The 24247-nt window shown below is 43.6% G+C and overlaps 1 protein-coding gene across 1 annotated transcript; it reads right to left on the bottom strand.

Moving 5' to 3' along the window:
• Positions 1-198: 198 nt before the first annotated feature.
• Positions 199-24247, bottom strand: ANKRD22 (ankyrin repeat domain 22). Its single transcript, XM_077751884.1, has 6 exons — positions 23956-24247; positions 9389-9580; positions 5407-5514; positions 2999-3076; positions 1977-2075; positions 199-1717 (listed from the first exon to the last, which is right to left on the bottom strand). The coding sequence occupies exons 1-6, from the start codon at positions 23974-23976 to the stop codon at positions 1640-1642; spliced, it is 576 nt and encodes a 191-aa protein (XP_077608010.1). The 5' UTR covers positions 23977-24247; the 3' UTR covers positions 199-1639.

Raw genomic sequence — 24247 nt, 5'->3', positions numbered from 1 at the left:
TCAGTACCTAGCATCTAGTCCAAGCTCGTTTGAGAGTTTATTGACTGACTCTAGAAGACCTAATGCCTACAAATGTCTTCCTCAGTTTCCTGCCTTCAAAAATTAAAAACTAGGAAGAAAGTTTTAGAATGTCACAAGCATAAAGACAACAAGCTGTCATGTATTTTATCCTTTGGTCTTGATAACTATGCAAACTGATTCACAAATCTGGATTTATTTCTTTAGAAAGTGGTCAATTTTCACATCATTTCAAAGATGGCATTTACAGATTACATGAGTAATAACGGAATTTTGCAAACCAAATTGAAGGTACACAGGTGCGTGTTGAAGGTTTACTGGTGTGTCAAGTTCATTTGTTTATTCAGTTCCCCAGAGTCAGCTGCTAACTCCATTCAGTGCAATGTATCTTAAATAATTTAAGAGACACTTAAGGGCTTCTGAACTGTATCTACACACTCCTATTTCCCTCACAAGACATATATACCTTAAAGCTCTGTACATAGTTCAATAAATATTCTGGATTTGATTTTCATTAACCCTTTGTTCTGTTCAAGGATGGTAAATCTTTTCCTCTTAGACTGTTCATTTGTTACTTCATACAGTGTGTAATATGTCTACACTTTAGTCCATGTCTAAATATATTAATGATTCAGTCTTGTTTTGCTAATTCGATCATTTTTCAAATGCATTTATTTCTACTCTGTGTCATTGACAAAGGACTTGAGAAATATATTTAGATATGCACTCTCTCCCCCTCTGGAAGTATAATCCAGATACCACCTCATCTACTGTTCCATTTCCTGTAAAGACATCCTTGGTCCAACAGTTAACAATAATATTTTCAATTTTATCAATGAAAATAAACAGAATGAACAACCTTAGTAGCTGCCTGACCATTCACGAGAGAATCATAAAGATATTTTTGAACAAACATCTTGATAGTTACATAATTTTGTTCACAATCAGGACGGCTTTTACTTATAAGCTGACAGCAAAATGTCCAGAGGTATTCTAGTTAACTTGGCTCTTGGAAAGAAAAAGAAAAAGCCTTGACCTGTAGGATTTCCCAGTCACTGTGGCATAAATACCCCCACCCCTGACGACTGATAGATGGCTTTATTGAAATTGTTTCACCAAATGAATATTTACATATGAAGCTCTCCCCCCACCCCCAACACATCATTCTATACAAATATATATACTTTGAATCGCTCTCTTACTACTCAGAAGGACGGAGAGAAACAGTTGTTTTCTGGGTGTGATATAGACAGGATCACTTCTTGGTCAGAGCGGCACACCTGAGAAGAGAAAACGGAACCAGCCAACCGCGATCCTCTTCTTCAGGACAAACTGAGGTTGAAATGTCACCTTTTATTGACCAAAGCGGAAACTCCAACCACTTGAGTGTTTCTCCTAAGAAGGATTATGACCATGGTGAACTCCACTGGGCAAAAAATCCCACAAATTATAAATACAAAGCTTTCCCCAAAATGTTACCATGGCAACCACCATTGTGGTTACCCATGGTAACCATAAAACTGTGGCATCCAGGCTGAGCGGTCCACCAACCAATTGTCCAAAATGGAGATCGAATACGGTGTTTCAAATTTTTCTACTTCTCCATGTGAGGCCAGTAGGATTACGAAGCTTTCCTTAGCATTAACTCAATCTGGGAAAACTTTAATCTCCGTGCAATATCCAGCGAAGTCTCGCCACGCTGTGGAGAAAAAGAAAGCACGGTCATTTATCTCCAATGCAAAAGTTCTAGTAAACAGTCCAGACCGCTGACTCCCGGGCTTGGCAAAGGCTTTAAAGGTCATTTGGTTCTAACAGTAATAGGATAACGTAATTCCTTAATGAGGACAATTAGCTTTGCTGTTAACAACAGCAGGGGCAATTAACTCACTCCAACACACAGCCGCAGTTAGAAGATAATGTCACTGGAAGGACGTCGGACCACGTCCACAGATTCTTACCTTATTCTTTATCATGGGGTCTGCATGAGCTTCAAGGAGCAGAGGGATGAGATTCTGGTTTTTCATTTCACAGGCGTAATGTAATGCCGTGCAGCCATACTGAAACATAAGGGACCAACAGTGAGCTCATCGTTGGGCTCTACGGACCCAACAGGTGGCTTCTTCAGCAAGCACTTCTCCTATCTTAGGATGTGTCGGGGCGCCTGGGTGGCTCAGTCGGTCAAGCATCCAACTTCAGCTCAGGTCAAGATCTCACGGTCCATGGGTTCGAGCTCCGTGTTGGTCTCTGTGCTGACAATGCTGAGCCAGCTTGGGATTCTCTCTCTCCCGCTCTCTCTGCCTCTCTCTCTGCCCCGCCACACTTGTGCTCTGTCTCCTTCTCTCTCTCAAAAATAAATAAACATTAAAAAATATCTTTTAAGTGACAAGCCTGGGTTTACTCATAGGCACTTAGACTCCAGTGTCTTAACCACTGAGGATGGAAATTTGTTAGCAGAACCTCCATTTCCCGTGACTTCTCACCAAAGGTGGGGCAGTACTTTTAAAAATGTCTTCTAGTCCGGGCACCTGGGTGGCTCAGTCGTTTGAACATCAGACTCTTGATGTTCAGTTCAGGTCAGGATCTCATGGCTGTTGGGATCGAGTCCTGCATTAGGCATGATGGCATGGAGCCTGCCTGGGATGCTCTCTCCCTCCCTCTTTCTCTCTCTCTCTCTCTCTCTCTGCCTCTGCCACTCATGCTCCCTCTCTGTCTCAAAATAAATTAAAAACATTTTTAAAAAATTCTAAAACTGTCCTCCAGTCAATAAAGGTCCCCATGAGTTTAGGCAGCATCTAACCAACTCCTAACTCACCTGACTAGCAGTGAAAACAGAAAGAAGGAAAAATGAAATGCAAAGAAAGGCAAGGAAAATGTAGACATGTCTAGGAAAACAAAGCAAGTAACTTTGTAGGTGACAAATGCTCGGCCTGCAAATATCATTCTGAGTGTCATTTCAAGATGACTAAATGCACGAACTTACACAGTCAGTAGCGTTCACTTCGATGCCAGCATCAAGTAGCATTCGAACAAGAGCCTCGTTCTGCTTGGTCTTTGACACCTGTTACAAACAGCAAGTTAAGAGGAGGTTCATTGACAAATACTTTCTCCATCGTGGGCCTGGACCATTCTACTCAACAGGGTTTACTTTAATCCCGACACCTCTATGCCTCTATGCATCTTTCTTAAAACCTCCCCCACTTCCTCACCCCCTCCAGGACCAATCAGGTAAAGCCGTGGTGCTCAGCGTGTGGTCCTGGAACAGCAGTGCGGGCACCTACGAACTTAGAAATGCCCACGCCAGACCTGCCAAATCCTACTGAGGTTGGGGCTCAGGGACCAGACTTTCCCTCCCTGGCTCAGAGCCCACTAGACTGTCCCGTGCTCTGAGGGCACAGGCAAACTCCCCAGCCTGTCCTGTAGGGCCCCGTTTGTTTGGGCCTCCACCTCTGGTCCTTGCTCACGCTGTACCTCCCAGGTCACCCCGTGCTAGCCACACTGGCCTCTACTAGTCGTTTAGCCTCCCCAGTTGCACTAGATGTTCCTTCCGCCCAAAGACTCTTCTTGTCTTCTTTGCCTGGTAAATCTATTTTTTAAAAAATGTTTTTAATTTTGTTTCAGAGAGAGAGAGAGACAGAGAGACTATAAGCAGGGAGAGGGGCAGAAGGAGAAAGAGAGAATCCCAAGCAGGCTCCACGCTCAGCACGGAGCCCAACACAGGGCTCGATCTCACAGCCCTGGGATCATGACCTGAGCCAAAATCAAGAGTTGGACATTTAATCAACCGAGCCACCCAGGAGCCCTGTTTTAATTTATTTTATTTTATTTTTAAAATGCATGTTTAGTATCCCAGCCCAAGCTCCTCTTCCTCCAGGAGGCTTTCCCTGACCTACCTGGTGAGGTGAAATCTTTCTTTGAGCTCTCATTTCTTTGATCACCTCCCTGGAGTACCTACTTCATAGTAATCTGAAGTGTGTTTCTGCCATATTTCATTACTGGTCCATTCTTCACCGCTCTCTAACGAACTCTTACAAGGACAGGACTACACCTTCTGGGTTCATCCCTCACACCCAGCACAGTGCCTGCACATAGTAGGTCCTCAGCAAGTATGTGCTGGGGGGTAAAACGAAGAAATGAAATGAACCAGGCTCCTCAAAAATCCACTTTTCCTACCCAGTCCTCTGAGACTTTGACCACAGGACAGTTTGGGCATCCCCCCAACATCCCATTGCTAGGGAGCACAGCTGTCCCGGCAGTCCCCGAGGTGAGCCCCTTGGCCATACAGGAAGCCCCACCCCGTCTTCTTCCTGTCCACATCTACACTGCCTTTCTCAGAAGTGACACAGTCCTTCCTGGTCCCTTCCTCTGAAATTTCCTCTCCAGTCACTTATGCCATATGCATCTCAACTGTACAGATTCAGGCCCCATGAACAAGTAGGAAAATGTGCATTAAGAGGGGGTGATTCATCACAATTAATGTTTTTGCCAAGGCCTCCAGCTTTTGAACCTTCAATCATCTTAGAAAGTAGCATCATGACTCAACAAATTCTGAATGACTCTTGCTAATCATCCTTGCGATCATTTTGAAAATGAATGGAAGATCCCTCACCACCCCTGAAACTACAAATGCCATGTACTAAACACACAATTACTTTTTCAAGAACTTTTCCAGGGTATAAACAGAGTATGTGTTTATCAGTGACTTACAGTTTTCTTTTCCCCATAAATCCAAGCCTCCAAATCAACTCTATCATATCTAATTAGAGTCCCTCAATTTCTGTAACACTTAAATACCCAAGGAGCTAATAATGACACTTCCATCTGGCAGGTTGTGTCCTAGAACTCATGTCAGCAAAGTCAACTACCACTTACGGTTTATTGGCTGTAAGGAGAAGGGAGCTTGGTCATTTAATTGGAGTAAGTGACATAGGTGTTGAGTCATCTCTCAAAGGTGGAACCGGCCCCTAGGGAACCGGATGGAAAAAAGGGAATGAGTCATGAGTCAGTACAGAGCTGTTGTTCTTTGGGAGAAACAAAAGGGGCGGGCACCCGGGTGGCTCGGTCGATGAAGCCTCTGACTCTTGATTTCAGCTCAGGTCATGATCTCACGGTGCGTGGGTTCGAGCCCCACATGGGGTTCTGTGCTGACACGAAGCCTGCTTGGGATTGTCTCTCTCTCACTGCCTCTCCCCTGCTCTCGTTCTCTCTCTCCCTCCCTCTCAAAATAAATAAATATTTTTTTTAAAAAAAAGGAAGTACATTTTTAGAATGCAAACCAAGAGCTTATTTTTGTTACTATTTCTTTGCATACGACTGGCCCAGCCAAACTTGATGAGTCATGCTTTTGTCTCCTCCCCGTTCAGCCTCTGATCACAGGCACGTTGTACTCACCATGAGGAAATACCCAATAAGGAGAACAGGCATTAAGAGGATAATGAGGAGGTAATCAAAGAAGGTAAATTTTTTCTTCACAGCATAATGCAAGCAGTTTCTCTGTTTCTGAAAATTAAGAAAAGGATTTGCTGTTAATATTAGTCTCAAATTTCATAGTTTCAGATCACTGTAACAAGAAGTTTTGTTTGTGGGGCGCCTGGTTGGCTCAGTCGGTAGAGCGTATGACTCTTGATCTCAGGGTTATGAGTCTGAGCCCCACGTTGGGCGGTGGAGCTTACTTAAAAAAAAAAAAAAAAAGACGACTTTTTTTTTAATTAAATGGTCTTTTTAAATTTATTTGTGAGAGAGAGGGTGCAAGCAGGAGACGGGCCAGGGGCAGGGGCCAGAAGATCCCAAGCAGTCTCTGCACTGACAGCAGTGAGCCCGATGCAGTTAGTCTCACTGACTAACCGTGAGATCACGACCTGAGCCGAAGTCAGATGCTCAACCCACTGAGCCCCTCACCCAGGTGCCCCAAGACTCATTATGTTTTTAAAAGTTTAGTTTGTGCTTTTTATTTTTATGGTACCCACGGCACCTCTTTCTGTGGAATGTGTCTGATTAATAAAGCCAGGTTTCCATTGACCAGAATGTGGGACACAGTACAGTCTGAAAAACCAGCCGAGGTGGGGGAGGGGACACAGAAAGACAACAGGTGAGAAGCACAGTTTACAAATCATCACAAGATAGATTCTCAGCTTAACAGAAGACCGTGGCAGAAGGGAAGGGGAAAAAATAGTTAGAAACAGAGAGGGAAGGAGGCAAACCACAAGAGACTCTTAAATACAGAGAACAAATTGAGGGTGGAAAGGGGTGTGGGGGAGAGGGGAAAATGGGTGACGGGCATTGAGGAGGGCACTTGTTGGGATGAGCAATGGGTGTTCTATAAGCGCCAATTTGACAATTATATTTTAGAAAATGATAGATTCTCATATGCATGTTTTGGGGGAGAAATACATTGTGATACAAACATAGGACTGATTTCCATGTGAAAAGCTATAGTTATCCCTGAACCATCTAGAGTGTACAATTATTCATTCTGTGGTTTGTTTACGGGGAAATCTTAACCACGTGGTGTATTTCCACCGTTCCTATGGGCATACAGGCAGGGCTGGAAGAATGGAAATAAGGCAGTGTAATTCTTCGCATATGTTAGCACGTGTCAGGTTGATAGACTTAAGCTTCTGGGGGTCGTGGGGGACATAAAGCCTCAGGGCCTCATAATCAAAGGTGGACAGGAATCAACACAATAAATATAACACAGAACAAGCGATGGTGATTGAAGTCCCAACCAAATCAATGAGAACAGAGAGAAAGAGAGAAGAGACAGGTTAATTTCCACTTGGGGGTGGAGACAATGTTCCTAAATAAGAATACATTTTGGGTTTTTCTTGATATTAAGATAGATCTGTTCACTGTACAAATTTTGTAAACTAGACATGGATGAAATGACAGAATTTAAAATTGCCCATTATCAAACGGCCCAGGAAGAATGGTTGACATTTTGGCTGTATTTTCTTCCAGTCTTTTAAAATTTGTATGTGGAATTTTAAAATGTAGGACCATGCTGCATGCACAAAATCTGATCTCTTTCCTTTTCGATTAAAATTTAGACTACGTGCATTTTTTCATGCCATTGAAAAACTTTAAACATAGGCCTATAATGGCTGCCTGACTTTCTATTGAATGGAGCTATCCTAATTTATTTTAACCAAACTCTATCTGTTGGACATTCCAAGTTTTTAACTTTGTATTTGCATACATTATACTGCTTGAACATTTTCATTCATGAAGTTTGTCAACATTTCTAAATTTGGCCTTAGCAAAAGTTTATAAAAGCATAATTGCTGACATGAAATGTATGAATGTTTTTCATATTCTGCTAAATATTGCTCCGAGAAAATCATAACAATTTAAACTTCCTTCCTGGGGTGCCTGGGTGGCTCAGTTGTTTGGGCCTCCGACTTTGGCTCAGGTCATGACCTCTCAGTCTGTGAGTTCAAACCCAAGTCTGGCTCTGTGCTGACAGCTCAAAGCCTAGAGCCTGCTTCAGATTCTATGTCTTTCTCTCTCTCTGCTCCTTCCCTGCTTGTGCTCACTTGCTTGCTCTCTCTTTCTCTCTTTCAAAAATAAACATTAAAAATGTTTAAACTTCTTTCCTGATCAACACTTGATTTTCTTTTTTAATCCTGGTCAAGCTGACAGACCAAAATAAAAAGGCATATTTATGTTTTAATTTCATGTGCTCTGCATAGACTTAATGTTCTCTATTAGGCATGTGCATGTGAATTACCCACAGACGTTTTTATTTTATTTCAAGGCCTTTATATATTTCTGAAAATGACTTATACACATAGATTTAAGATATGAGGGATGCCTCGGTGGCTCAGTCGGTTAAGCATCCGACTTTGGCTCAGATCATAATCTCACGGTTTGTGGGTTCGGGCCCTGTGTCGGGCTCTGTGCTGACAGCTCAGAGCCTGGAGCCTGTTTTGGACTCTGTGTCTCCCTCTCTCTCTGACCCTCCCTTGCTCATGCTGTCGCTGTCTCTCTCTCTCTCTCTCAGAAATAAAAAAGTAAATAAAAACATTTAAAAAATTTTTTTAAAGATATGAGAAGGCACTGGTTAAATTATTAATGCACAAAGATTCATGCTTGGGAAAGATTAAATATTTAAAAATCATTAAAAATGCCTTAAGAATAAAAAATGCAAACTGAACCCTTCTTCTGATAAAATCTCTATTTATCTAAGTATCCCTACGGTCCTTCTGCAGAGGTTCCTGGCACCAGAGGATGCCAACAGCCTGGCTGAGATTCTCACCGTCTCGGTCCCATCCCTGTGCCATTCAACATCTCCATCCCTCAGCTCCCAAATGAGCCCATCCCCCAGACAGAGGATGTGCACCCACAGACACCTGCCTCACCACGCCCACTCACCACAAGCACACACACTTGGCCCTCCAGCTGTGTGCAGGGGAGACGGTGTCACAGTCCGCTAAGCTGCATCACTGTCGCACTTGGTGCAGGCATGCCTTGCTTTCAAGCTCAACCAAGCAAAAAATAGTACAAACAAGAATTTCCAGTAGTGATCCACTTTCTGATAATACGTGATTGCTCCAATGGACCTGGTCTTGATACTGACTCAGAAGGAGGCAAGTGGGGCCTCACAGGCTGTTTTTCCTCACTGAGTGTATGTAGGTGGAAACAGGGCATTCAGAATACAAATAATGACTTTTTATATTTACTCAGTGTACTTTAAATGTTATCTTTACTCGGATGCAGACACTGGCTGTTCAAAGGTGTTCGGAAGGAAGTTCACAGCGATGCACATACAGTCTGCTCTTCCTTGATTCTGAGAGTTGCATCAGCAACACTGCATCCTTACCTACAGTCTTTCTGCCTCTCTGTGTGGCTTCAGGGAGCCTCTGGCTCATGACCTTGTTTGTCCTCGGCAAATATCTAACTGGCCTTCTTTAATCCTATAAGCGAACTGTAGGATCTTCCGGAGAATATTGACCCAGTAGGTAAAAACCTAATGAAATAGCACCACCAGGTCAGTATTTTTTTTTCAGGAAATCTTTCCCATCCCTTCTGGAATCATGAGGAGGAGGAGCAGGAAGAGGGAAGCAGGAAGGTAGGGAAAAGCATGGGGAGGAAGAGGAAGAGAAAGGAAAACCTCTAACTAGTCAAATGAATGGACCCTTCTTTTCAGAAGTACAAGGACATAATTAACAACAAAATATGCCTGCTGTTTGAACTATGATTTATTTGGCTTTTCAGCCTAGAATAGTATGTGTCAGTCCCTTTAAAGTAAAGCAAAAAAATATATATTATCAGGAGCTACAGGCCACGAGAAAATGGCATCCACCACCTCTATTGCTGTAAGCAGAAAAGATCGCTACAGTCAATTGCTCTGCCCACTCATGTGTGATGGCCTCACCTGGTTTTTGAGGTTCACATCAGCATTTCTTTTTAAAAGGAAGGAAATGATTCTCAGGTGCCCCCGCCGGCAAGCACAGATCAGGGGAGTGTCTCCATTGAAGCCATCCTGCACATTGATGCAGCTGCTGTCCTCTCTCACCCAGCGCCACACTTGACCGAAGTCATTCTGGTAGGCCGCCTGGCAGATGGGCTGCGAGGGGAAGAACAAAAGCAGATCTTGAAATACAGGTATAATGCAACCCCCATAAGAGAGAAATCACCACCCGATAACTGAAAACTCCAGTCTCTCCAAATTGTAATACAAGTAAAACTTTGGTTTGCGAGCATAATTCATTCCAGAAACAGGCTTGTCATCCAAGGCGCTTGCACATCAAAGCAAATTTTAAGACCCATTGGCTCAGTTGGGACCATGTGACATTCAGCATCATGTACCACTTGTATTACAAGACATCGCTCATTTATCAAGTTAGAATTTATTAGAAATGTTTGCTTGTCTTGCGGAACATTCATAGAACAAGTTATCCACAATCCGAGGTTTTACTGTGTATTGCTTTTTGGATGAGATATTTGGTCTCCATTATGCCAAGCCTTAAATCTGGAACGAGCCTAAGTCCATGACGAACCCCTCAACAATTTCCTAAATTGCTTGACATACAGATGTGTTCACGGAATGAGTGAATAAACGGAAGCGATATTGCAGATTCAACTCCGCAGGGAAGGCTGTGCTCACGGAAGGATGATGTCTGTCAGAAAAGCAGGATTTCACTGAATATAGAATAGGCACATCAGAGGAACGTAGGGGAGCACTGGGTGATAAAATAAAGACATATGGCTCCCTGTGCTCAAGGAAACCAGCCCTCTGGAAAAGACCCATTTTAGACAGATAATATATAAATAACAAATGACATCGTTAACTGGATTCAGTGCTTTTTATTTAGAAAGTGTCAAAAGGGGCTTTGCAAAGCATGATGGGAGCTTAACAGCAAGACCTAAGCCGACCTCCCCTTGCCCACTTTCCCCACCTGCTCCACTTTCCTTCTGGACCTCATACCTCTGTTTTCATACCTCATGTTTGGTTTCTTCCATCTGGACCCCGTCACTTAACTGCCTCCTCTGCACAAAACACCTTTTCCCTCTCTGCTCACCTAGCTGCCTGCTGACCCGTCCTTCGTGTCATCACTTAATTTTTACTTTATTGGGTCTTTCCCGACTCCAGCACTGCTTCACAGCAACTGGCGTAACTGTCCACTCTTGTCTTGATTATTTATAATCACGTGGTGCAGGCCAGCACGAATCGGGAGGGGTTCAGGCAGCAGCAGTCAGTGCGGGAAGGCACTGGAGTTCAGGATGTCAGCGTCATGTGGAGAGAGGTTATATCATTCCATTTAATATCTGAATTTATTCAATTCATACCTCCAGTATGCAACACAGCAATGGCACGTGGTAGGCAAATACTAAATATTCTTGGACTGATTTTAATTAGAGAGTATGAAACAAAAAGCACTTGGAATAAAACCTGGCACTGGCATAGATGGTTGTTAATTTATGGAAATTATTATTACTGCTTATTCAGTCATTCTGTAATTTGGTAACAAGGTCAGACTTCAGCTGTGTGGCAGCCACAGTTGCTGGGCACAGGTGTACAAAATACTCTTAACCATGTGAAATGTGCTTACCAGTTGGGAATATAGCATAAGCACACACACACACACACACACACACACACACACACACACACACTTACCAATAAGAAAATCATGTTAAAGAAGCATAGATTTGGGTAATAAGCATGAATGAGAAAGCGGAGTGACACCTTTGCGGATAGATTCATGTTTCTAACATAGCCAAATATCATAATCAGGGAACTTTTAAAAGTAAGATACTTTTTTTAAAAGTTTATTTATTTTTGAGAGAGCACATATGTGCGCAAGCAGGGGAGGGGCAGAGAGAGAGGGAGGCAGAATTCCAAGCAAGCTCCACACTGTCAGCACAGAGCCCCCTGATACGGGGCTTGAACTCATGAACTGTGAGATCATGACCTGAGCCGAAATTAAGAGCTGGATGCTTAACTGAATGAGCCACCCAGGCGCCCTAAAATTAAGATACTTTTAAACCCAAGGCCCTACTCATGAGAGAAACATCGCAGAGGAAAGTCAGCTCCGTAGTAGATAAGAGACAAACTGTTGTGGCCCGAAAGGACACGGGCATGAGACTGGGGTCCCAAATGCAGTAGAAATGCACAATCACACAAATCCCCCTTCTGCTACCTGAAGTCACCCCTTGCCTAGGCCTTGTCACCAGCTGGACTTAGCAGTGGCTCCGGGTTCTGTAGGGCTGATGTGCAAATGACCAGAGCATTGGAAAGGGCACATATCTGTTGTCAGCAAACTGGTGTATAGTCGTGGTTCTGCAACTAATTGCCTGATGACCATGGACAAATCTCTCCCCCTCGTGTGTCTTGGTGTCCTCAGTCATGAAGCAAAAAAAAAAAAAAAAAAATGAAGCAAAATTCCTTGTTATCACACCCTGTGACTATCACCCTCAAGTCTCTCTCCAGCTAATGCACCGGCCCCATCAACTTCATGTCACGTCATGGACTGGTCCTTTCGAAGCACAAATACTGCTCAAAAACATTCAGTCTTTAACTTATCAGCAGCACCCAGTCACTTAGATTAAATAACAAACAAAATGGAACGAAAGGCAACAGGCAATGTTTAGTCGCAAACTCTTAATTTTGCCAGTTGAATGCATGAGGAACAGCAGCAGCATTTAGTAAAATAAAAGATGTTTTAACATAAATGTAAGGACAAAACAAAACTGTTTTAACAAAATTTCTAAGGGCACAATCACAGAAGAGGAAAAAGAGCCACCCTTTATATGAGACGGATTTTGCTATATGGAAAAATCTGTCTTTTTTTTCTTCTTTTTTAAATTTTACTGTAAATCGGCTAAAATTTGCCACAGATACCTACTCATCATTTATAGGACCAGCATTTGGTAGCTGGTTACCAATAGTCCAGCATACAGAACTTGAAAGCAGGTGGCTATAATTTTCCTTTCTTAAGATTTTAAATTACAACGTTAAAAATACTGGAATATTTCACGCAGTCATCAAGCTTCTCAGCCTCTTTTAATTAATAAAACATTTAAAGCTGAGCCCACATTCCCACTGGACACCAGATAAAGCTCCCCCTGCATGGGCTCCTCAAATATCTTTACTGAGAGTCAACAGAAAGGAGGAAGGGAAAAGTAGACAGTTTGCTTCAAGAGACACCCAGCGCATCTGAATTCTTCCTTAATCCTATTCAAGTGACCATCTTTAAAATACTAACTTGATCTTATCTTTTAATGTTTCCTAAGCTACCCATATCCCAGGCACAGAGTCCCTGCATTTGAGAAGAAAAGTGTCGTCCTGGTTCAGGGCACACAAGTAAGTGGCTGGTGGAGCGAACCACAGTAAAGGTTCTGCGCAGTTGTAAACTCCCAGTCTCCAGCAGGGGGCAGCTTAGAGTCATGAAAGCACTGACCAGGACCAAAGGGAAGGCCAATAGAGAACCTAGGGCCCAGAAAGAGGAAGAGACTGTCCATTTGCATTGAGGGAAGAGTTATCATGAATTCTGTTGGTCTCTGAAGTTTCTGGAACTTGGGGAATTCTGGGTGAGGAAGAAACCGGTGGAGAACTTGGGAAATTGTCATGGTACTTCCATCTCCTGGTGCCCTTCTGTCCATTCTCACTGGCAAATCACTAGTTCAGATCTTTGTCGTTCTCACCAGGACTGTTGCAAGACCAGTGGATAACTGACCTTGCTTCCTCCTGTCTCCCCTTTCCAGCCCCCAGTCCATCCGCCAAAAGCTGCAGCTTCCTGTCCTTGCTCTGCTGAAAACTTTGGTCACTTAATGACCAACTGGGTTAGGATGCTGTCCTCCAGCTGACACGTGATTCTTCAGATCCCACAAATCCTGTCTTTCCAACTTCCACCTCTCACCACCGCCTCATCTGTACCCTCGATCTAAGTAAAGGCTCGAGTATTACTAACAGCTATCTCCCCAGCTAGACTGTAAGCTACATGAGAGCAGAAACTGTGTCTGCACCAGAACACTCTGTCCCCAGCGGCCAGCATATGCCTGACACATAGTAGGCATTCAATGTCTTCTTGGTAAATAAGTAAGTGAATGAGTGAGCTGTAATATGAGCTAACTTTTACTGAGTACTTCAGCTAGCTCATTTAACCCTCACACAAGCCTCTGAGCAAAAATAATGGGTATTATTATGCCTATTTTGTATTGGTGAAACTGAGGGAGATTGTATTTCTCGCCCATAGTCACACAGCTCATTAGTGGCCTTGCCAGGAAGGATATTAAGGGGATGACTGCAGAATGCATCCATTCTTCTGGCTCTAATTACTTCAGGCAGTTTGAAAAACAGCCTTCAGAAGGTCTTCCGGTTCTAAGACTTTGCATTTGAGATTACCTTTTGTTCAACGTGCACCCCAAGTAAGCTACAGTCTACACTCTCAGCACACTGGTCTGTCCTCTTCCTACCCTGGCCAGCTGGTGTCCAAGCCTTCCTGGTTACGTATCCAGATTCTTCTCCAAACTGACCTAGATTTGGCAGTATCTGCCAAGAGGTAAAGAAGTAATGATCAGAGAGGTTGCAGGAAAGACCAGAAAAAGATATGGTTCAGATGCAAAGAAGGAAAAGTTTCAAGAAGGAAGATGGACTGAAGGGTATGAAGTGTCAAGAAAGACTGGATTTGATCATGAATGACTATGCGAAGACCCACGTTCATAGAGTGAGGGGGCAGGAAACAGAACACAGAGGCCTGAGCACATGGTCTACAAGGAATCAGAGGGTGTGACTGGAGAAGAATCGTGGTCACTTTGGCTGTGAAAGCCAAGAGGGAGCTCCTGGCACACAGAGGAGGCAATACAGTCGAGTCCTCATTCCGTGCATCTGAAGGCATAGTGTTGTCACGTGGTCAGAAACACAGGCTCTGGAAAGAGACTCTGGGTTCCAATCTCAATTCCACCACTTAAGAGTAGTGTTCGTTGGACACCTTACTTAGACTCTGTGTGCTTTGTTCTCTTCTAGATTTAATAATCATGTCTTCTTGGGGCACCTGGGTAGCTCAGTTGGTTAAGCATCTAACTCTTGATTTCGGCTCAGGTCATGATCTCATGGTTTGTGGGATCGAACCCCATGTCAGGCTCTGTGCTGACATCATGGAGCCTCCCTTGGGATACTCTGACTTCCTCTCTCTTTCTGACCTTCCCCCACTTATGTGCACATTCACTCTCTCCCTCTCTCCCAAAATAAATAATAAACATTTTAAAAAAATAAAAATAACCAATTTTTCTTTATCAGGTCACAGAAATGTGACTACACAGATGAAGCACTTAGCTCAGATCAGACCTATAATAATAAACCCTCAATTAAGGTAAACTACTCTTATAATTATTTAAAATATGAGTAGCCAGGGAAGACGGGCAGATGTGGCCATGAAAGAGAATGAAGGGCTGATAAGAGAGAGAACAGCAGTGGACCCATTGACCTTACTAAACAGGATGACGATCTGGCCTCTAAGCAAAGCACAGGAGGAAAATCAGGTGGTTGGGATAGAAAGAACTTTCTACACTGGCCGAAAATTTTGCCCAAAAATCAAGTTTGATCTTCATGCTTTATGTCAATATGTATCTATCATAAATAAATGGCCATAGATAACTCAACAAACCGTCATTATGTTTAATTAAATGAACAGGTTAATAACGTAGGAGACAAGGCTGAGACAGGGATGGAAGAGGCTCTTGAGCATGGTGGGGAAGATTTGGGACAGTCATCATGAAAAGCGCTGCAGGAGATGAACAAAAAATACGAAATTGCTTGAAGCATGAGGCTATGTAGAAATGCATCAAGAAGCTTCAGTGGGCTGAGACTAAAAGACAGGTTTGCGGTTTTCTTTAGCATACCTTTTGTCAGGGAAGGGTGGAGAAAAGTGACAGGCACAAAGAACAAAGGTTTGGAAACAGATCTGTCAGGCAAGGGGTTGGGAGGAGTAGCTCGCCTTGGGATTCAGACTGAACGACAGCATATGGAAACCAGAGGGAGCCTGATGGATTTGGAAACAGAGACAAACAGATAGAAACACAAAAGAGGATTAGAGCAGAGTGAGCACATGTGATCTAGTGGGAAATGGGACCAGTTACAGAGTTGGGATAGGAGGCAGAGTCACCAAATCCTAAATGTTGTAGACTGGGCTTCGTCCTGAGAGGTCATGAGAAGTCATGTTGGGTGGCTGATTTGGAGCCGGGGCAGAGGTCCAGAGAAGAGAGGAAACGTTTGTAGGTGTTACGGTCACTGCAGATGACCACGGAGAACAGAAAGAAAGGGGAAATTGTGCTCCAGAATCAAAGGAGGTAAAAGAGGGTCGTTGGAGGAGAGTGGGTGAAAGTGAGAAGATAGAGAAAGGGGCACAAGCAAAGACTTCAAGCCATTGTCATACAACAATAATGGCGAACAAGAAAGAAGCAGGGGGAAGCAGAAATGGCCACGAGACTTCAGTGGACATGCAGAGAAGGTGGAAAGGAAACTGAAGAGAAAGAGCCTTTAGCAAAAGTGTGCATGAGTCTGCATCCACTGATGTGTGGATGGCGTCCCCTGGATTTGGGCTCTGTGCGACGTCAAAAACTAAGGCACAGAGGGGCGCCTGCGTGGCTTAGTCTGTTAAGCGTCCAACTTTCGCTTGGGTCATGATCTCGCGGTTCGTGGGTTCGAGCCCCGCGTCGGGCTCTGTGCTGACTGCCAGCTCAGAGCCTGGAGCCTGTTTCAGAGTCTGTGACTCCTTCTCTCTCTGACCCTCCCCTGCTCATGCTGTCTCTCTCTCTCTCTCTCTCCTAGAAATAAATAAAAATATTTAAAAACAAAAAACAAAAAAAAAAACTAAGGCACAGCATGAAGGGAGCACACCAATGAATGAACTTTTCTCTCTCATCCCATCCTTCCCAGCTAGTTCAGGAACACTCCACGTCCATTTCTGTCTTCTGTATGCACTTGCTTGTGAGCTGTTTGGCTGGCTCTTTCTAGGATAAATCATGTCTCGGCCCGCACGTCACCTCCTCAAAGAGGCTTCCCTAACCACTGACCATCCGTTCCCCCTGCCCATGTATGGTCCGTCACATCACCTTGTTTTATGATTTTTTAAATTTTCATCCATTATTACAGAGATTGAGCTTAATGTTCCCCATTTCCTAAAAGAGTGAGGTGGTCAGGATTTTTCCTTGTGTACAAAGCCCCTCCCTGTGAGCCAACCATTGTTCTTCCCCATATTCTGGCCTCTCTTTCAGTCCAGCTGCCTCATTCCCAGCTACGTGCTTGCCACCACTGTGACTTCCAAGCTGCACCATGTGTCCTTCAAAGCCACTTCGTGACTCGTGTCCAAGGAACCTCCTTGATCCATATTACCTGGAGCATGAACCACACAACTCCTCACTCTGCCCACTGGCCTTCTTCCTGTGCATTGAGTCTGGTCTCTCTAACCAGCCTGTAGCCTTGATATGAGAACCAGTGGCTCTCAACCCTGGCTATGCATTAGGGCCCTTTTAAAGTCCAGACCCAGGCCCCACTACTAGCCACCAGCATTAGAATCTAGGGAAGGGGGTATAGCAGTGAGGTGGGGGCGTTAGTGTCATTTAAAAGTTCTCTGGGGGTCTCTAAGGTATAGGAAGGGTTGAGAACCACCGCGAAGGTAAAAGAAAAGAGCCCCCATTATAAAAGTAAAGCCTTAATGAAACACTGCAACTCTTAACCTGATATTAGTTAAGGAGCATCAGAAACTTGGGAAATTTGAAACATCAGGGACTACTTTTGGTGCACTTTGGTCGTCCCATGTGCCTGGTTTTAAAAACACCCCAGGGGCACCTGGGTGGCTCAGCGGGTTAAGTGTCCAACTCTTGATTTCTGCTCAGGTCATGATCTCAAAAGATCGAGCCATGCATTGGCCTCTGAGTTGGGCATGGAGCCTGCTTAAGAGTCTCTCTCTCTCTCTCTCTCTCTCTCTCTCTCTCTCTAGTTCAACTAAATAACTAGATAAATAAATAATAAAAATACCCCCAAACTTGGTGCTAGAACCCCACCCCTGCCCACTTTGCATCTCACTATCCTAGGCCCTAAAATTTAAGAATTGTCTCTGGGTAGCACATGACACATTCAGCGTGTGGAAGACCAACTAAAAATTCTGTGTATGTTATTTAAACAGAATTATGTTTTACACCAATGCAAGTGTCATAGATATCATGGCTGGGAAATACTTGGCATTATTTTAATCATGCAGAAATACCTGAGCTGCTTGCACCATTACAAATGTCTCTAAGAGCCAGACGTTGCCCCCAACCCCACTTTCACCGTGGTGCAAATTCTCCTAAAGGTTGATGGAACTTCACTAATTCCCAGGGTAAGGAAAGATCTCGTGGAACGCTGCCTGATCTTCAGAGGACTCGGAGAAGTTGCTCATTAACCATCTCCATGATGAAGCTCTACACCATATTAAATGTTTCATAACAATTTCTAAGAAGGATTTGTGCTTTTTGAAGCAAAATGATTCAGGTAAAGAGCCTGGTGCACTAATGAAATGTCTTCTCGGAAAACAGAAGAAGATGGGGCGCCTGGGTGGGTTAAGCACCTGACTTCCGCTCAGGACACGATCTCACGGATGGTGAGTTCGAGTCCCACTTCAGGAAACACGAGCCCCACTTCAGGTAAAACATGAGTCCCACTTTGGGCAAGCCCTGCTTCTCTTTCTCACTCTCTCTCCCTCTCTTTCTCTGCCTCTCATGGGATTTCTCTCTCTCTCTCTCTCTGCCCCTCACTCACTTGTGCTCCTCCCTCCCCCCACCAAAAAAGAAAAGAAAATGGGGCTCCTAAGAGGCTCAGTCTGTTAAGCATCTGACCCTTGATATCGGCTCAGATTGTGATCTCACAGTTACGGGATCAGCCCCACATGGGGCTCTGCACTGAGCATGGAGCCTGCTTGGGATTCTCTCTATTCCTCTCATTCTGTTCCTGCTGAAGTGTTCTCTCTCTCTCTCTCTCTCTCTCAAAATAAATAAATAAGCATAAAAAAAGAAAGAGAAAACAAAAGACTTTTTTTTTCCTTTTCAGATGAACTAACCTTAGTTCAAATAAGGTTTTACTTATTTGTACAATTAATCTCAAGCCTTTCTTTCTGATGACTCATTTCTTCACTTGCTGGAATTTGGAAATTTCTTAGTAAATTCTGTCTTTGAGGCAGATAAAAAAAGGCGTAGGGATTTTTTTAAAGGTTGACTTGGGGCCATTCAGCCTTTACGTAACCTGAAGGAAAGTACCAGAAGCAGTTGAACTGTGAAGAATAGTAGCAATGAGAGGAAATGGAGGCAGAACATAGTTATCTGTTTGGGGTTTTTTCTCCAGCAAGGTCTCCTGGACCGTATCTTGTCTTTTCTCCTGGAGGTTAGTGGGGCCCCTGCCGGACTTCAGACCTGAGAAGCTCTGAGGTCTGTGATGACAACCAGGAGAGAGCAAGAAGCCTTTTCCCCCAACAAGAAGGAGAAAAAGTGAGTTCTTGCTGCCAAGATCAAGCAGATCAGAAGCACAGAAATCTCCTTACCACCTCAGACCACCAAGAGGTGACTGCAGAGCCCAGAGGAAGCAGGAACATCACCCTTACAGCCTCCTGGCCACTGGGACCTTCTGTCAAACAATGGCTACCCAGAGGTAAGGAAGGCCATGGTGGAATTATTGGCAGTAATATACAAACACTGCAGTATATACAAATATGGAGGCATTATGCTTTTAATGTTACATCAGTTATTCCTCAATAGATGTATATATACATGCAGTATATGCACCCCAAAATACACCACTGGCATAGCGATTATTTTGAGCTGAAGGCAAAGGAGCAGAAGCAGATAACAAAGAAAGTTCTCTGCCTTCCTCCTAGTGAGCTAAAAGCATGACATAAATTTGAGAAGGGGTTTCCCCTCCCCTCTCTGCCGGGAAGGACAGCCCAGAGAAGACACCAAAGGAATAGACACCATAACATTAACTCAGCAGCCCTTGTCTTCCATTAGCGCCCCCATACATTTGCCGTCCACAGTTTGCCACCCTAAGCAACTCAAAGTCCTTCTGCTGTGACTGACAGCTCCTCTGAAAATGTGTCATCCCTTTGTTGAGATGGTATAAGAGTCCAAGTTCTAATTTTTTTTAATGTTTTATTTATTTCTGAGAGAGAGAGAGAGAGACAGCATGAGCAGGGGAGGGTCAGAGAGAGAGGGAGACATAGAATCCGAAACAGGTTCCAGGCTCTGAGCTAGCTGTCAGCACAGAGCCTGATGCAGGGCTCGAACCCACGAGCCGTGAGATCATGACTTGAACTGAAGTCAGACGTTTAACTGATTGAGCCACCCAGGCGCCCCAAGAGTCCAAGTTCTAATCACCCCTTTAGTTAAAAGGATGACTCATCGCTGGGTGCTCCCACGTGTTCGCACAGTGCCCATGCTAATAAACACCTGTTAGTTTCTCTTCTGTTAATATTTCAGTTATCAGTCTAATTCGCAGGCGTCTAGCCAATCAACCTAAGGTGAGTGGAGGGACAAAGAATTTCTCCCCCACTACAGCTCTAAGAAAAAATGACAAGCCCACATCCTCAATCTTCTCACACTTAAAAGTGAGAAGTTGAACTTCCCTAACAGTTTTTTTTAAATAGGTGCTTTGATTAAAAGTACACTAATTATGATGAGCACTGAATAATGTCTAGAATTATTGAATCACTATATTGTACACCTGAAACTAATGTAACAGTGCATGTTAAGTATACTGGAAGTAAAATGTTTTAAAAATGTGTAGGACCAGGCAGTGTAGGACTAGGGAATGGGGCCAGACTAGCTGGCTCTTGCCCTATTCTTATCCAGTGGTTCACATTCTTTAACCTTAGGAAACGCAGAGCAACTGGCACAAGGCAAAAGAGACTGGCATCTATGTGACAGGTGAGCATATTACATCGCCATACTTGAATTACTCCAGAGCTCCTCAGCCTCTCTAAAATCAGAGGTAAAGAGTCTCACAGAGCGAATGCATCCAAACACCAGAGGATAAGACAAAGTTGGGGGTTTTTTCCCCATTCACCTGTAACTCCCACATGCAACTACAGTTCTTGCTTCCAGAAAACTAGCTAAGCCTTCTTCTCATCTAAAAGACCCAGTTCCAGGGGTGCCTGGATGGCTCCGTTGGTTGAGCATCCAACTTCAGCTATGGTCAATACCTCATGGTTTGTGAGTTCGAGTCCTGCGTCAGGCCCTCTATTGACAGCTCAGAGCCTGGAGCCTGCTTCAGATTCTGTGTCTCCCTCTCTCTGTCCCTCCCCTGCTGTCTCCCTCTCTCAAAAATAAATACACATTAAGTTACATCCATTGCTCGAGCCAGATTGTTCTAGTTCTGGGCATGGAACAACACAGTGTTAGTCGAGGTATCTGGAGATATCTAGTATCTTCAAACACTTCAGCAGAATCGGTGCAGCTCCACCACCCAGTACTCTGGGATATCACTGCTCCATCAACTGGAAATTCAAAGTGTCTAAAGCCAGTAGTCAAACCAGAGTCCCTTCAGTGGAGCTCAGTGAGAGCAGCCTCACACTAGCTGAATACCTCCCAGGGTCAGAGCTGCTGGTGAGTGAGAAAGCAGAAAAAACACCTCTTTTCCAGAAACAGCATCCTCGATACAGAGACAGTATGGAAGATTTAACACTTACTCCTAGGACTGTGGGGGAGAAGAAGGGGAAAATAGTGGGGGAGAGGGAGGGAGGCAAACCATGAGAGACTCTTGAATGCTGAGAACAAACTGAGGGCTGATGGGGTGGGGGAAGCAGGAGGGGGTGATGGGCATGGAGGAGGGCACTTGTGGGGATGAGCACTGGGTGTTATATGGAAACCAACTTGACAATAAACTATTTTAAAAAAACACTTCTAATAGGAACCTGCTACTCAAGCTAATTTTACCACTGCCTTTACTGTCCTCAGTGGTGGCTACCTTTACCTTAAACAACAACAACAACAACAACAACCAAAAAACCAATGATATCAATGGGGAATTCTGCAAATTGAGAAACTATTTGCCAAAAGGGTGGGCAACTATCTTCTTTCTGAAAATGGCTTACCTCCCAGGTGCTCATGTGTGTCATACCGCGGATACTAGAGTTAGTGCACAAATGTGCAGTCCGATGGAAGGACCTAGAACCTATTTTCACGTGTGATATGGAGTTGCATGGCCATAACATCTATTTCAATACTACCTTAGACTAGCTTTGATTCAGTATTAGTTATAAGCTTTGAACAATTACCTATGAGCTTCTAGGTATGTTAGGGAGTTATAGAGGTGCGTATATATGTGTGTGTTTACACCTGTACTTTTGAATTTATCTTTAAACATCATAGTAAATTCCAAGTTGCTTTGTCCTCCGTATATCTGAAGGGGCTCAGGGTAAGTCTCCCAGATATGCTTCCACTTTGGCATGCAAAGTCTTTTTTTTTTAATGTTTATTTGTTTTTGAGAGAGAGAGAGAGAGACAGAGTGCAAGCAGGGGAGGGTCAGAGAGAGAGGGAGGCACAGAACCGAAGCAGGCTTCAGGTTCTGAGCTGTCAGCACAGAGCCTGACGTGGGACTCGAACTCACCTGAGATCGTGACCATAGCTGAAGTCGGACACTTAACCGACTGTGCCAAGGCGCCTGGGTGAAGTGAAGTCTTGGCATGTGAAGTCTTATTTTGAGTTAGAGACAATCAAGATCCAGTAAGCTCAAGGGAACTGTTGGCCCTTCCCTTAACTGCCAAGAAGAGTTTTGATGGAAGGTGTCTCCCATAATGAGGGTTTTGATCAGAGGTAAGTTTTATCTGAGTGACCTTTTGTATGGCAGGGCACGCGTCTAATTGTCAAACATGTCTTCTTCTTGCCCTTGAATTTGCCTCCTCTCCATTGAATCCTGGGCCCTTATTCCATGCCTTAGCTCAGGATGGCGTGTGTGCCTCATTTTACCTTTGCCTTTGAACTCTCATAGATGTAGTGTTCCCATACATACAAAATTAAATTTGATTTTTCTCCTGTAATCTGTCTGCTGTCAGTTTAGTTCTAAGACCAACCAGAAGAAATTTTGCCAAGGAAAAAACTTTTCCCCAACAATACTTATAAATAATTCATCATATCTTGCCCTGACTCAACTACCTGCCAAATCAACACCCAATAAACAAACAATTTGCACTGTGCAGGGAGATTTTTTTTTTTTAATGTACTTTCTCTCGGAACCAAGATTACAACCTGACTGCTCAAAGTGTGGTCCTCGGACCAACCATATAAGCATCAAGGAATTGAAATGCATAATCTTCAGCCCCACCCAAACCTCCAGAACAAAAAATCTGCATTTGAACCAGAGCTCCGGTGAGCTGTACTCACATTAAAATTTGAAAAGCACTAGCCTAGAGAAGTGTTTCTGCCCAGGGAGGTAAATTGATCCCCTCCCTGAGAATCATCTAGGATGCTCCCCGAAAAAGTAAGTTTCTCCACTCTGCCACAGTGAATGAAGCAAACTGTCTTGACCTTGCCTTTTAAACAAGTTCCTCTCTTTTCGGTTTCTCAAACTTTAGATTGTCTAAATCTAAAGTTTAAACAAATCGAAGAGTACATTTGCTATAAACACACACACACACACACACACACACACACCAGGCATTGAAAATAACTGCAAAGGCAGAGAAACTGCCTTTAATAGGAGAAGAATCACCCAAGAAACTTCTGTTGAGCATTTTGTAATGAAATGCAGGACAACCAGTTAATTGTGTTAGAGAGGAAAGGGAGTTAGTTGTGAATCACATCATCACACCGTCTGTAATTGTTGTTCATACAATACTTGTACTCCTTTGAAACATTACTTAAAAATGTGTTTGATTCTAACAGGTTCCTTTCAATACAGGAGAAAGAAACCATTTTGGGGTCCATCAGATGTGAAAAGAAAAAACTCAAAGTATCAAAAAAATATATCTGCATTTGTCCCGCTTCCATACAGGGATAATCTTTACTTCTAATTGCTGGTAGTGAATTTCTTTTCAAATACCAAGCTGAAAGTTGTCACTCTGTCCCTGCTTTTCCACAGAAGAGCCGGTCTACTTTAGTGTGTTTAGAAAATCCAGCTGAGCACAATTTTCACTTTTCTTCTGGATGTTTGACATCGGAAAACAGAATTCCATTAATTCCATTTTCCTAAGTCCCCGAGAGATCTACATTACCCTCGCAAACATCATCTAGATGTTGGGACATATACATCGTACTGCCCTCTACCTAGCTAGAGTTTTAGAATCGCAAAATGGTTTACCTTATAATATTAAGTATATTAAAAAGATTAACACACAGGACTTCATTTTGACTTAACACTCTCACAGAAAGCTAAACAGAAGAAAAGGAGACATTTTATGAACAGGAAATTACATTTGGGAAGCAAGAGCGATTTTGAACACCTTTGGGTACCTTACTTCCAGCAAGTTTGCATACCTCGGAGTATAGGATTCCCATCCTGGCCCTTCACAGATTTGCGTCACCCTTACAGTTTCTTGAATCTTCTAGAGGTATTTCTGATTAACATAAAATCCTTCCGAGCCCAGAGAGAGATCTCTAGAAGCCAAGGCTGGTGGCAAGTCCTTTCTTCCCACACCTGTGAATATTCTTCCAGCAATTCAGTCAGCAACACACCTTCTAAATAACCCAGCCCTGCTAGACACAGGCATTGGTTTACAGCATAGTGACCTCAGTGTGTATCATCTAATGTTACAACCCTGAGGAACCG

Source organism: Crocuta crocuta, unplaced genomic scaffold (genome assembly GCF_008692635.1).
Source record: "Crocuta crocuta isolate KB4526 unplaced genomic scaffold, BGI_CrCroc_1.0 scaffold694, whole genome shotgun sequence".
Classification (NCBI taxonomy): domain Eukaryota; kingdom Metazoa; phylum Chordata; class Mammalia; order Carnivora; family Hyaenidae; genus Crocuta; species Crocuta crocuta.
This window is presented reverse-complemented; position numbering and strand designations above follow the sequence as displayed.